Source organism: Aquarana catesbeiana, linkage group LG01, assembly GCF_042186555.1.
Source record: "Aquarana catesbeiana isolate 2022-GZ linkage group LG01, ASM4218655v1, whole genome shotgun sequence".
NCBI lineage: Eukaryota > Metazoa > Chordata > Amphibia > Anura > Ranidae > Aquarana > Aquarana catesbeiana.
In genome coordinates this window covers 653,691,526-653,707,065 of record NC_133324.1, presented here as the reverse complement: position 1 = coordinate 653,707,065, position 15,540 = coordinate 653,691,526, and the positions used below count along the sequence as shown (strand labels likewise).

Below are 15,540 nucleotides of genomic sequence, written 5' to 3'. Positions count from 1 at the left end.
GTTTGCAAGATAGTAGTGTATCTTCCTGCATTTTTGGGTGACAGTTTCTTTACATCACAAACATTAGAAAATTTCAAATAGTCTCTGTTGGCGGTATCGATCCACTGTGCTCGTCTACATTGGATTTCAGCAATCAGAGTCTCTGGTACATATGGGTACAGGTAACCATATTCCCCAGCCGCCTTTCTCATCACAAAATCCATCACTTTCCCCCTGTCAGAAGTTGTTTACATAGGCAGAGCTCCATTCTGTGTCTCTGCCTGATGACCGGTGGGTGCCGGTGGACATCCACTGCCCGCCACCCACAGATCGGCTTCTGCTGTGAGTGCGTCCCCAAGGCGAAGCTGCAGAATCACGTATATATACGTGATTCTGCACAGAACAGCCGCCCTGTAGCAGTATGCTATGGGGTGGTGTAGCAGTCTGCTATGGGGTGGTCGGGAAGTGGTTCATTTACATGTTCTATTTCTGTATGTGAAATAGACCATGGTCCATTTCTGTATGTGGATGATGGCACTGTAATCATTTTAATTAAAAAAAATATCTAAGTACCTTTTTTCTAATCAATATACAGCTCTGTCTGTCTGCAGGAAAACATAAGCAGAAGGAGCTCCTAGTCCTCGGCCGATGATTGCATGTTCAAAATAAAAGAAAAAATACAGCCTTTGGAATCCGAGTAAAAATAAATAAATAATATCAATAAACTGTTTTAAATTCAAATTTCAAATATATATTTGAAATCAAACCTATATTATTTTAAAAACATTCATACTCACCTGGGTGGATGCAGCATCGGTCCCCTACCACCTCTTGGTCTTTAGTAAGCCTAGAGCCTGTGACTGTCAGTCACTGACTCTCTGCTCTAGCCCCTCCAGTGCTCACTGGAGCCCCGGGATGTGGAGAAGAGGTAGCGGCTGGCTCAGGATCTCAGTGGCGTGCTAAGATGCTGATTCAGATGCTGGTCCAGGCAGCTCTGCAGAGCTTTTGCCATACTTCTCTTTTCAAGGTCTATGTTTGGGCACTTCCTGTTAAGAACTGTCTCCCAAATACTGGGCGCTTTTTCATCGTCACTGTTTTATTCTTGAGGCTTGGTTCACACTATTGTGAATTGGATACGGATTCGCAGCATCCAATTCGCAATAGTAGGAGATTTTGACCGGCTCTCTATGGAGCCGGTTCACATATCTGGTGCGAATTTGCACAGGAATTCTGTGCGTCTTTTGGTCAGTTTCAGGTCCGAATTCAGCCAAAAATTCGGGCTGAATTCAGACCTGAAACGGTGAACGAGGACGCACAGGACCCCTGCTGTGAGCCGCATGCGGCATAGTGTGAACCCAGCCTAAATGTGCATACATATCAAACGTATAATGACGATCATTCAGAATCAGTTGAGGTCATTTTGCACATGACTTATTCAAGGCTGACATGTAAATATCAATAATGTGAATTCAGTGGTGGTCAATAAGGTACAATATGGTATTTTGGATGCTGTAGGCATGTAAACAATGGCACAAACATTTACCCGCAAACAGTGTAAACTATGGCTGTTCTTTTTTAACATTATGCTGTCCGAATATAGCCTTCTGTAATGTGAGGGCCACAAAAGAAAGCACTAGAAAAGTGGCCCCATGCGATTGTCACCCCTATTACCCATTTGTCTTTAAGGCCTCTTGCAGACTGGAGTAAAAAAACACCACATTTTTTTACTGATATGAAATGAGATGCATTGTTGTCTATGGAACCATGCACAGCTGAGTAAAAGATCAGTAATACAGCGTTGAGTACAGAGCAGTAAAACAAAAACAGAACATTTTACATTTGAGTGCAGTAATTTACTCGCATACATGTGTTTAATCGACTATAAGCATGTTTATGTGAGTATAGATGAGTAAATTACAGTACTGGCAATGAAGAAGATGTTTACTCGACTATAAGCATGTTTATGTCAGTATAGATGAGTAAATGACAGTACTGGCAATGAAGAAGATGTTTACTCATCTATACACTTGCGCACCTTTACTCGCCTATACTCAACACTACTCAGGTCTTTACACCCGTTTTTTTACTCAGACACTTCTGTCAAGTTCCTGAATAAACATCAGTAAATTATGACGCCATAGTTGCCAACATTGAAAAAAAAATATGTGGGACACTTTTTTGGCTGTAGGCGGAGCCGTACAATAATTAGGGTGCAGGGCATTCGTTTGTAGGCATGGCCTAGCAAAAATCCATAATTGCGGCACGCGAAGCGCGCCGCGGCGAAAAATGGGCGTGGCTTGCGTGAAAAGTGGGCGTGGCTTGCGCGAATGTGGCCGTGGCTTAAATGGGCGTGGCTCAAGAGGGTGTGGTTAGAGTCTGAGATGAATGAGGGATGGAGAGGGAAAGGGGGAGAAGGAAAGGGGGAGAGGGAAATGACGGGACAGCAGCCCCAGATCCTACACAATATAAATATGTGTATTCTAGAAAGTTTAACAATCAGCAGATAAAGATACTCCAAACGCCTGGTGTTAACGCTTCAATCATCCCGGTGTCTTGTCGAATACAGTCCCCTATTCAAAAGTGTCCGCCCTGTACTGCGCAGGCGCAGTACGGAGGACAAACGAGACGCCGAAAGTCTCCGAAGTTCAACAGCTGATCGTCAGCTGTACACGGCGCCTGCGCTTTTATTCTTACCCAGTGTCCAGGTTCATTCCCTGCTATCCAAGTGGACATAGAGTAAGAATAAATAGGCCCTCTTGCAAAGCCATCACTAACAAGTGCCCGAGCGCCGTGTACAGCTGATGGTCAGCTGATCAACTTCGGGCATTTTCGGCATCTCCTTCTCCTCCGTACTGCGCAGGCGCTGCGCCTGCGCAGTACGGGGCGGACACTATATGATAGAAGGACAGTTCTTGGCAGAACACCGGCACCATGGTTGTTATGGTGTCAGGATGATTGAAGCGCATTATTTCTTTTATTACATTGTAATATAAAAATTAAATCATTCAACTCACCATAATGCCGAATCAGTGGGATCCCTGAGCATGTCACTAGCCACGTCGCCTGCCACCAGCAGAGTCTGTCCTTGCATCAGGTGCCCCCGCCAGAGTCTGTCCTTGCATCAGGTGCCCCCGGCAGAGTCTGTCCTTGCATCAGGTGCCCCCGCCAGAGTCTGTCCTTGCATCAGGTGCCCCCGCCAGAGTCTGTCCTTGCATCAGGTGCCCCCCGCCAGAGTCTGTCCTTGCATCAGGTGCCCCCGCCAGAGTCTGTCCTTGCATCAGGTGCCCCCGCCAGAGTCTGTCCTTGCATCAGGTGCCCCCGCCAGAGTCTGTATAGACCCCCTCAGTGCAGACCCCCTCCATCAGTGCAGATCCCCCCTCAGTGCAGCCCCCCCTCTATTATTGCAGCCCCCCTCAGTGCGGCCCCCTCTCAGTGCAGCCCCCCTCTATTAGTGCAGCCCCCCTCTATTAGTGCAGACCCCCTCTATTCGTGCAGACCCCCCCTCAGTGCAGCCCCCCCTCAGTTAGTGCAGCCCCCCTCAGTTAGTGCAGCCCCCCCTCCGTTAGTGCAGCCCCCCCTCCGTTAGTGCAGCCCCCCCTTCAGTTAGTGCAGCCCCCCCCTCAGTTAGTGCAGCCCCCCCTCAGTGCAGCCCCCCCTCAGTGCAGCCCCCCCTCAGTTAGTGCAGCCCCCCCTCGTTAGTGCAGCCCCCCCACAATGCAGCCCGGCCCCCGCTCAGTGCAGGAGCGGCCGGTGTTCTGCCGAGAAAGTTCCACTCGGCAATGGAGGACCCCCTGTACTGCGCAGGCGCAGCGCTTGCGCAGTACGGGGCTGGGAGCTTTCAGCAAGACACGGTGACGACGCCGTGTCTTCTGCTCGCTTCAGTGGAGAGGGGAGGGGCCGTGCAGCTAAAGAAGGCGCTTCATTGGCTGCACGGATCGAGCCCCCTTCCCCTCTCCAGACTGCAAACCGCAGCTGCATATATGTGAACCCAACCTTATTTTTAGTTTCTGTTTTTATTCTGTATATATGAACTATGCACAGTTCCACATCTCTTGTCCTGTATGCTGGGAGTAATTCTCAGTATCTGTTCTTATTCTGTATATATGGGCTGTGCGCAGTACCACATCTCTTGTCCTGTATGCTGGGAGTAAGTCTCAGTATCTGTTCTTATTCTGTATATATGGGCTGTGCACAGTACCACATCTCTTGTCCTGTATGCTGGGAGTAAGTCTCAGTATCTGTTCTTATTCTGTATATATGGGCTGTGCACAGTACCACATCTCCTGTCCTGTATGCTGAGGGTAAGTCTCAGTATCTGTTCTTATTCTGTGTATATGGGCTGTGCACAGTACCACTTCTCTTGTCCTGTATACTGGGAGTAATTCTCAGTATCTGTTCCTATTCTGTAGGTATGGGCTGTGCATAGCTTCCAACTGTCCCTGACCTGGAGCAATGTCCCTTTGTCCCTCGTTCCTCCTCATTTGTCCCTCATTTTGGTCTGATCTATATAGATGTATATAAAATGCACTTTCTATCTATCAAATCACTCATCAGGCGTCCAGCTTGTGTGAATGTGAGTGATATCCGAGAAATGAGCAAGAACTAGGATGATAACAGCTCTTAAAAACAGAAAGGAACATGAACTGTGTACTGCCAGTATCTTTGCCCACAACAAACATGGCTGCCCATAGACGCAGAATCACGAGTGACAGCTATTGAGGGTCTTGTGACCGCTGCTTCCGGTCAGCTGATTGTAGCAGTGTAGGAAGCTGCGATGAGCTGTATGGTAGTGAACTAATAGAGCTGTTTGGTGTGGAGATCGGAGCCAGGGGACTATTGTGGTGGTGAGTGCACTTCTCCTGTTATATTGGAGTCATTTCATTAGAAGAGTGGGGGGTCTGGGTGGGGGTTGTGTGCTCAGACGTTTCCCCATTACACACACACTTCCTCAGTACTCAAAGGAGATGACTGTCCTATGTAGGTGATTGCAGAACCTAGAGAAGGCTGCATGCTGGGGCTTGTTGTTCCACAGCAGTTTGGTATTCCCAGGCTGAGATGTTCCTGAATGATGGTATATTTGCCCCTTTAAATATGAAAGTGTAATAAGTGATGTTGCTGCATTTATAATGACAGTTGTGCTTAGATCTGCAGAGACAAGACCCTCAAAGCTGATTCCAGAAAATGCTCACCGTCTGGCTATCAGTGGCTTTATTACCTTCTGAGGCTAGGTTAGGCAGAGTGAAGTCAGAGTTTGCACTCTGTATACGTGTTCTAGACTGGCTATCCAGAAATGACTGATCACATTGGATCGGTAGGACAGCCAGGGAAGGGGAGATCAGCAATAACAGCCTATGTGTGTCCTCAGTTCATCTGTCCTTTAAAGTGGTAGTAAAGTCACGTATGCAATTTTTACATACAGATAAGCTGATAATAAAGCCTATCTGTAGGTAAAATGAATATCTCCTAAACGCACACCGTTAAGGCAATATTCCACAGAGCAGCAGACGGTGACGTCACCACCGCATGTGCTCTGAAGGAACGGCATACCATAGACTCCATCGGCTACGGCGGGCACAGAGGACACCCACATACCTGGCATCAGCAAGTGTGGCCAGTACAGAGTTAGAGCAAGAAGAGAGGATGTAAGAGCATGTACGTCTTAGACCCCTTTCACATTTGTGCGACTTTGGACATCAGAGTTGCATGACAAGTCGTACCCCATGATTCCCAATGATAACCATTCATATCAATACGACTTTAAAGTAGTCCCTGTACTACTTTGGTCCGACGTGATTGATGCGAGTTGAGGTCCCTAGCCCTCCTCAAGTTTACACAGGCATTCCCTGAAATTGCATCAAAATTGCACCCGCAAAATCGCGCTACTTTCAAGTCGTGGCAGTGTGAAAGGGGCCTTCCTGTAAGTGTCTCAGATTAAAGTGGAGAGAAAGGGACTTCACTTCCCTTTCCTACAATGGTCCCCATCCCTCACTGGCATCTCCTGTGTGCTGGTCCTCGGCCGTCTTTATAGGCTGGTGCAGGATGACGTCAGGGAAGCTGCCATCTTAAGCTGGCCATAGATGGTTTGAATTTGGCCAGTTCAGCAGGGAGTGGCTGAATTTCAAACTATCTATGGCCGTTTTCTGCTTGACAGAAATCGATCTAATGATCAACTTTTCTTGAACGGGAATATTGGAAAATGTTTATTTGGCTGCAGCGCTGATCATTGTATTCTGACAGTGGAGGACTCCCCGCTGTCAGAATACAATAGTACAACGGGGAGGATAAACGAGTTAAAGTGCAACTAAACCCACCATTTTAACTATTTCTCTGAACAGCTACATTCATGGATTTATTTTTTTTTTTTTCCGATCAGCTAGCGCAGGGATATGCAATTATCCAGCTGTTTCAGAACTACAAGTCCCATGAGGCATAGCAACACTCTGACAGCAACAAGCATGACACCCAGAGGCATGATGGGACTTGTAGTTGTGCAACAGCTGGAGGTCCGCTAATTGCATATCCCTGATCTAGCGGGTTGATAAAATAAAAAAGAAAAAAATGTATTCCTTCATCCACACAAGTGAGATAGATTGAGGAATCTGTTTAGGTTGTGCTGGAAGTGGACTCTATAGCATGCTTCCTGCAGTGAGACCGAGCTGATGGTTCCTGGGAACTGGGAAACCAGGAAAAAAAAAAGTATGCAAAAAAAAAAAGATCTAGGTTAGGGTCAGGGTCATAGGTCAACAACAAAGGCCAGGGCCGATATGTTTAAAATTGGATTAAGAAAAAAAAAAAAATGTCAGCGTGTTCTAGATTGATCTGATTATAATTCCAGTGGGGACACTAATCATTATTTATTGTATTTCTTTTTACTTTTTTTCCGACAGGTAAAGGTGACCGTGATCTACAATAAAAAATGGCTGAAGTAAGTGCCTTGGTCTTATTCAATTGTAGATTCAAGGGAATTCTAGTGTACATCATCTTGACTTCCTCTACCATTATTATTATTATTATTATTCACGATTTATATAGCACCAACAGTTTACGCAGCACTTTACAATGTAGAGGGGAGACAGCACAATTAGAGTACAGTTCAATACAGAAGGGACAGGAGGGCCCTGCTCGCATGTAATATGTTTATTGAAGCAATAGAGAGAAATAAGATCAGGAAGGTTCCCTGGCTTGTGTCGCAATACGTTGAGGGCCCATGCTGCATCACTTGGCCACCTCCATTGTCCTTCCAGCTTGAAGCATGTAGTTGCAGCACACTTGAAGGGTAGGGTTATCAAGAGAGATCAAATTCCTAAAAGTTCTCAAAGATCTAGTCTCACTCCATGACTTGGTTCAGTCAGTTTAACCTCTTGCTGCCCACTTTACGCATATGCGTGGCAGCAGAAAGGGCGGGCTTTAACACTCACACGCCAATTATATATGTCCATAGCTGAGGACAGCCAAGGTTTCTACTCCCAGCACAGTGATTAAGCTCATAGACAGCTCTTGGGCTTTAGTCCTGATTGGGAGCTGGCGGGATGGGCCAATCACAGTGGTCACATGATCGGGATGTGTATCCTGCTCCTCTGAGCATACGCACCCACTTAAAGGATAAGTTCATCTTTTTATTTTTATTTTTTCCATAAAATTTTTTTTAAAGTTTTGAACATTAACAAAATCAATATACAAGGGTTACTGGTAGTATACAATATGCAAAAAAATATTACATCTCAGAGGTGTTGCTACATAACGTCAAAGGAAAGACAGTGAAGAACAGTACTACTTGTTGAAACCATAAATATAAGATTCAATAGGTCATGAAAAGTGATGGGGTTCCTAGAGATACGTGCAGTTAAACCAGTACAGGTCAATCGGATGCCCGCTCACCCCAAAAGGGATCATACTGTGAGCGGGAGGGGACCCTTAGTGTACTCACATGTGTTCATATAGATGTGGTTTACCAAAAAGTATTCAGTTTTCTCCCCCGATGCGTTCGGGTTTCTCTCCACTGAGTGTGAAGATTGGAAATTTTTTACAGCATGATCCAGCGTGATTTATTAATCAGGATTCGTAGCAGGGTAGTGTTATGTGTCTGTGACATAAATAGGTTGCTGGGTTTGGCAGTAACCATAAGTTCAGGGTGGAGGGGGAAGGGAATAAGTTCATCTTTACAAAAAAAATAATAAATGCACATTTTTTTTTTTTTTTTTTTTGCAGGTAAAAAAATATGTTTTTTTTTTTTTTTTTGTTAGGAGCCTGTAAAGCATTGCACCCACTACCAGTAGATCGCAGGTGCTATGCAGGACTTCTACAGACTGTCAGTGTAGGCTTTCTGATTGTACTTCATATTGACTGGCAGTTACACTCTGACAGGAAGAATCAATGAGCTACCTAGAGCGCTCAACAGCACCATGTAATGAACATGCGAACGAAGGATCTGGAGTCGGACAGCCACACTTCAATATAATCACCTTTTATTGAATAAAAGAATAGTCCATACAGCAATGGAGGTAAATGAATCGGATTCCTTCACCTCCATTGCTGTATGGTGTATTCTTTTATTCAATAAAGGTGATTATATTGGAGTGCGGCTGTCCAGATTCTTCGTTTGCACGTTCATTACATGCAGAGCCAGCACCCTTCATTTATGTGCAGGGGAGGTGAAGCTTTAGGACTCCTACCTGGAGCGCGGTATATTACCTGTATTTGTATTTGTCATCTGGATTGAGCGCCATGGTAGTTCATTGACAACTACAAGCCGACAGCTGCAAAGGTGGTTGGTACTTATAGTTTTTACATTACCATAACTCTGTGAATGGATGACACAGCTGGGTGGGCGGAGCTCCGCATAGCCATGATTTTTTTATTTATTTATTGTGACAGCAAGCTGGGGGAGAAGATCCCCCACTTGCTGTCAAAACGGGAGATGGGGGTGGGGGGGGGGGGGGTTGCAGGGGCTGCTGTATCTGTAATATGTTACACCCAGAATATGGGTGCAACATGTTACAGAAGGTGAACTTATCCTTTAAAGAGGCACCAGAGCTGGGCGTTAAGGCTACGTTTTGGAAGACATGAACCGGTTAGAGTGAATTATTACAGAACTATATTTTCAACTTTATTTACCTGAAAGGATTGAAGTAAACCTTACCTCCTTCTAAAAATATTACGACTGTCTGTAGTGCTGATCCTCTGTGCTTAATACTTTTTTGGGGTTGATTTACTAAAGGCAAATCCGCTTTGCACTACAAGTGCACTTGGAAGTGCAGTCGCTGTAAATCTGAGGGGTGGATCTGAAATGAGGGGAAGCTCTGCTGATTTTATTATCCAATCGTGTGCAAGTTAAAATGCTGCTTTTTTATTTTCCTTGCATGTCCTCCTCAGATCTACAGCAACTTTACTTCCAAGTGCACTTGCAGTGCAAAGTGGATTTGCCTTTAGTAAACAAACCCCTTTGAGTCACTGACCTTCAAGGAATATGCAAATCATGAAATTCAGAAAAAAAAATCAAAACAAGTAATCCGTATAGCATTTTCAGCAATAGCAGCCTCCATGTTCCTTTCATGACTGATTTTTGACCTCCAGTCATTATCGTGCTTAGTCAGTAATTTCAGTATTCACTCATTATTATTTTTCATGCTTGCCTATGAATGATTTATATTTCCTGTATGTTTGTCTAAGCCAGGGGTGTCCAAACTACGGCCCTCCAGCTGTTGCAGAACTACACTTCCCATGAAGCATTGTAAAACTCTGAAATTCACAGACATTACTAGGCATGATGGGAATTGTAGTTCCTGAACAACTGGAGGGCCATAGTTTGGACACCCCTGGTCTAAGCAATATACTTTCATATGGAATTTGGCGGGGGCTGGGGCAAGGGGGGTGGGGGGTGGTCAGAAGTCACTTTGAGGGCTCGTTCACACTAACCTTCATGGTAGAATGCAGTGTTATACCATTTGGGCCTAGTGTCTGTGTGAGGTCCAGCAGGGGAAGGTGTGATGTGTATATCGCACTATTTACTTTTTTTTTTAACTTTATTTGAAGTGTCACATTAATGACACTTCATTCATGTCTCCATAGTGCAGCACAGCGCCCTCCAGTGTACTGCTGAAAAATGCAGTATGTCTGCACTACAACAGTGTTCTAGTATGAATGGGGCACATAGAAGATGATTGTTTTCTATGTGTCCTAGCGGTGATCTGTTTTTCTTGTGCACAAAAAAAAAAAGGTCGCTGCATATAGTGTGAATGTACCCCTAAGTATGACCGTTGCTGCCAGTTACAAATAGAAAAAGTTTTTTCTCTTAGTTGGGATTTTAAAAGGGGTGAGGTCTCCAAGAAGTATGACAAAAAGTATATAAAAAAATGTCCAATTTTTATTATATCAAAAGATTAAAAGCATAGCACATACTAAATAGGGATCACAGATACCGACAAATATTGTGGATGCCAGAATGTACAAATAACAATAATACAACCAAAGGTATACAAAACAGATTGACGGAACTACACTTAACCCTTGGAGGCTGTTTGAGCAAGGAGCTATTGACAGTGCAGGCCCAACGCGTTTCGAGGTATTTTATAATGATTGCAACCTCTTCTTCAGGGGCTGGGGGTGAGGTGTATATCCGTCATAATGTTATAGGGTCAACATCACATGGCATCCGATTCAGGAGAGGGGGAAGGATAAAATAGTTAGCCACCGGGGTCCAGAACTGAATATCGGCGCCACCACCACGAGACCGAGATCGTCAGCAGATCGAGACCGGACACAAAGGGCGTCACGTCCGTCAGCTATTGTTGTATGAAGAATAGAGTTCTCTACTCTGGCTCCAACAGATGGATAACCATCAGCTGATAGCAACCCGGGTAATTGAAGTTATAAAGATGTTATGGGACTATAGTGTTGTCTATGGTAGCTAGTGGGCCGTAATCCAAGAGGAGATAACAGTGGAGCTCCTATGGTAAGCGGCTTACACGATCAGCAGCAACTGCGCATTCAATTCAGTGTCTCCCCAGCACTCAGTAGCAACTGCACATTCAATTCAGTGTCTCCCCAGCACTCAGTGCTGGGGAGACACTGAATTGAATGTGCAGTTGCTGCTGATCGTGTAAGCCGCTTACCATAGGAGCTCCTTCCACCAAGTCCGTGTCACCACCCATTGTTGCTGCCAGTTAATGCATCCCTAATGGCCCGTACACACGATCTGAAAATTGGATGAAAAACACCGCTTTTGATGCGATCGTACGATAACCAGATTGTTAGTACAGAGCTTTCGTGAGCCGGTCATCCAAAATGATCTGATCGGACAAACACTAAATTTTTTCTCGTGCGATACTAGGGGGGAGGAGCTTGTTGATCAGCTCAGAGCCCATTGAAAATACACAGAAGCCTCCTGTGGCCACCAGGTTCAGCTTTGTATGCTGGCAGGGGAGCAAGCAATCTACTTTTGGGATGTTGTGCGGAGGTGGACAACGACCAGTTCACCTTTGGAAAATGTTACGTGTTCCACCTGTATGTAGGGTTGAACATGTAACATGTTCCAGCATCTGCAGCCTCCCCGCTCCCCCCTCCCTGTGACAGCGGGTGGGGGATCTTCTCTCACCACTTGCTGTCACAATTTGAAAACAACGAGGCTATGCAGGGCTCTGCCCACGTAGTTGCATCATTCATTCAGAATTTTCTGTGCATAAATGTCTACAAGTACCGTCAGCCTTTTTAGCTCATGGCCTGTAGTTCTTAATGAGCTGCAAGGGTGCTTGTGAGTGCTCTGATAGTTCATTGATCTTCCTGCTCTTTGGCAACTGCCTGCCTGTATTGAGTTATGAGCAGACAGCTATCCTGAGAGTCTGCAGGAGCCAGAGATTGCACCCGTGATCTGTGATATTTTTTCTATAAGGTCAACTTATACTTTAAGATATACACTCACTTTCATATTATCCTCCTGGCCTCTTTATTATCTACTGCTAGAGCTGCACAGTTTCCTCATACTGAAAACTTCTCTGCTGTCTGGCAGGCTCAGTGCTATCCGAATAAGTAATCAGAAGTGACTAAAGCAGAAAACAGAAGGAAAAGAGAGAAAAGTAAAAAATGACACTGGGTGCTTTGGATTGAGGCAGACACACACTGTAGTAGGATATGCTTTGTTCATTTTTCATTTCAGAGGTTTACCACAACTTTAAAGGCCCCTTTCACACGGGGCAGAATCTGTTCAAGCAGATCCGCTTGCTCTACGGGGGATCTCTCCGCTGATACCTGCTGAACAGACGGTTGACAGGTCCATGCAGAGTGGACACAAACATATCCCACTGCTCTCTATGGGGTGGTCGGATGGAAACAGACTGCATGTCCGTTTCCATCTGATTGTCATCCGATTCGATTCACCGGATAGATGGTGAATGTATTCCTATCTGTCTGTTTTTAGTGGACCAGATTGGATCAGATGTCAGCAGGTGACAGTGGACATATGTCCGCTGGCATCTGCCGCCCCATAGAGAACAATGGGTGGTCTGATCGGGTTTGTCTGAAAAACCCAATCGTCGGCGGGTGTGAAAGGGGCCAAAGGGTTTAGGGTGCTCAGTATTGTCATCTTTTAGTCATTTAGTTTTCCCAAAAGGTAAAAATGGTTTCTGTAACTGCATACAAACTGCTGTTGTTGGGCTTTGTTTTGTTAGTCACTTATGTATAGTCCACATAAATCTACCAGTCCATATAACAATCCCCTCTCAAGACAAAGTGCTGTTGTCTAAGCGTGACTCCATTGCTCCTCCATAGATCCATGTATGGCCATTCACGTTCAAGAGAAGTTGATCTATCAAATGACTTCTCATGAACCAGCTTGTTGGAACTTTTTGCGTCAATCGGCGCATCCAACCAATTAGATCAGTTCTGAAACCAGGTGGGGTCCCGCTGTCAGAATACAATGACACATTGGGGACAATTTCCCCATCCACATTGAGTGTGTGGATGGAGAAATTGTCCAGCCAGTTGAACAAAAGAAACTGAACCATGTATGGCCAGCTTAAAGTACAACTAAAGTCAAAACATTTTTTTTGTTTTGGATAGAGCGCAGAGGGATTAGAATGTTAGTTTTTATTGCTGTCTGTGTCCCATTTTGGAGATTCACCCTCTCTATTTGTCCTGTTTACCATTATCATTGAAAGTGAAAGTAAAAGAAGATCCCAAATTTTGGGTTGTCCCCAGAAAAGTAATACAGGGGTAATCTTCCAATGGGAACACTAGTTCTGGTGACCTGGGGGTCCCCAAGGAATTCCCTTAATTTGTAGGGATTTCTTTTCTGTTCCTGTTTGGCGATGGGACAGGAAGTCAGTTTTGGACCCAATTTTGGAGGTCCTGGTGACACTTCCTTCTCATGATTGCAGTCGGTTCCAGCCATTGGTCATTTCAGCACCCAATCTAAGATACAGCTGTTTGTGCAGGAATGTATGCGTTTGGAGTATTGCACTGGAGGAAGTGAAGGGTAATCTCCGCAATGGGACACAGATTGCGAAAAAAAAATCTGACTGGGGTTATAAACTTCCTTTAACCACTTCCAGACTTCCCACGGTGGATTTACGTCGCTACTTTGACGTTAAATACCGTTTTTATGGCAGCAGATAGCTGCCATAACCCCAGTATTTTTTCAACGGCGAGTGGTCTGTCTTAAGATGAAAGTGGTCTCCTCGGTGGATTCATCAATTTTATCAGTGGCGGGAGAGGTGCCATCCCGGTTGCCTCCGCCGCTTACTTCGGTAGTGGCAGAGACAATCCAATCCTTTCCCCTGATAGGCAGGAAGTCAAGCGAGGGAATGATGGCCCCCCACTCGACTCTATGCCATTGGATGACAGAAGCGCCATCAAACGTCACTTCTGTCCAACGGCCTTAAAGGGACAATTATTCTTTTTATTATTGAAAAAAAAAACAACATTATTTATATATTATATACTATATATTTATAATTATTTATATATTGCATTTAAGTGTAAATGTGAGCTCTAAAGTCTTTTTAACCCCAGATCTGTCATGCTTTTTTTCTTTTACAAGGTATGTTTACATTCCTTGTAATAGGAATAAAAGTGATCCAAATTTTTTTTTTTTTGTTTTTTTAAAGGCACAGTGTAAAAATAAAATGTAAAATAAATAAGAGGACATTTTTTTTAAAGCGCCCTGTCCCTCCGTGCTGGTGTGCAGAAGCGAACGAATACGCAAGTCGTGCCGGCATATGTAAACGGTGTTCAAACCACACGTGCAGTATCGCCGTGATCGTTAGAGCGAGAGCAATAATTATAGCAAAAGACCTCCTCTTTAACTCAAAACTGGTAACCTGTAGAAATTTTTAAATGTCGCCTATGGAGATTTTTAAGTGTTAGAGTTTGTCCTTCCACGAGCGGGCGCAATTTTGAAGCATGACATATTGGGAATCAATTTACTCTGCATAATATTTTCTTTCACAATATAAAAAAAAAAATTGTGCTACCTTTTAGTGTTTTCTTATTTTTTTTTAGTTAAAAAAAAATTTTTTCCAAAAAAAATTGCTCTTGTAAGACTGCGGCGCAAATATGGTGTGACAAAGTATTGCAACGACCACCATTTTATTCTTTAGGGTGTCTGGGGAAAAAAAAATATATAAATATAATTTTCTAGCAAAAAAAAAAAATTTTAATTGTAAACTCATAAGGGAAAAAAATAGGCTTGGTCCTTTGGTTAAATGAAAAAGTAAAAAAAGTTGTACCTATAGGTCTACTTTAAGACAGCAAGTGTGTTACTGGCCAGATCACCAGGTGAAAATAAAAGGAAAAAAAAAAAACAAATGCAGCTATCGCATTTAAAGCGGAGTTCCACCCTAAACTGGAACTTCCGCTCATCGGATTCCCCCCCCCCCTCCGGTGCCTCAATTGGCACCTTTCAGGGGGGAGCAGCTAGCCGCAAATGCCCGCCGCCCCCCCCCCCGTGTTGTGGGAAACACACAGTTCCCACAACACAATGGGGACCAGTGTAGATGCGCAGCGCGACTCACGCATGCGCAGTAGGGAACCGGGCAGTGAAGCCGCAACGCTTCTTCCTGATTCCCTGACTGAGGATGGCGGTGGGGGCAGCCGAGAGACGAGCGATCGATCGGCTTTGGCTGCCGACATCGCTGGATTCCTGGACAGGTAAGTGTCCATTTATTAAAATTCAGCAGCTGCAGTATTTGTAGCTGACGGCTTTTAATATTTTTTGTTTAAGGTGGACTCCCTCTTTAAGGATTTGTAAGCTGCAAAGTATTTCAGGGTATGTCTCTAACCCGTGTGCTCACATTTGTGTGTGTGTGTGTGTTTGAATTATCTACTGTGAGATATGCATAAAGTTTGCCTGCAGCAGTCTATGGTTGTGTGTGGTGACAACAATCATAATGATACATGTGAATATTCCATTGTCAGCTGTGGAGAAACTTTGAAAAAACAAATGGGTGAAACCTTGTGAGCTGCCAAAACTATAAGCTAGACTAAAAACTGAGAACAGCTGCCTGCACTTCCCACACTTCCCCACAATGTGAAAAAAACTATAGTATATACTGTGCCGCACTACTAATA

The 15,540-nt window shown here is 44.5% G+C and overlaps 1 protein-coding gene across 1 annotated transcript in view; it reads left to right on the top strand.

Moving 5' to 3' along the window:
• The first annotated feature begins 4,677 nt into the window (after positions 1–4,677).
• LAMTOR3 (late endosomal/lysosomal adaptor, MAPK and MTOR activator 3) overlaps positions 4,678–15,540 on the top strand; it is a 31,691-nt gene continuing 20,828 nt past the window's right edge. The window contains exons 1-2 of the mRNA XM_073601490.1: positions 4,678–4,823; positions 6,867–6,904. Coding sequence (XP_073457591.1) covers positions 6,896–6,904 — 9 coding nt within the window. The 5' untranslated portion in view covers positions 4,678–4,823; positions 6,867–6,895. The remainder of the gene's footprint in view (positions 4,824–6,866; positions 6,905–15,540) is intronic.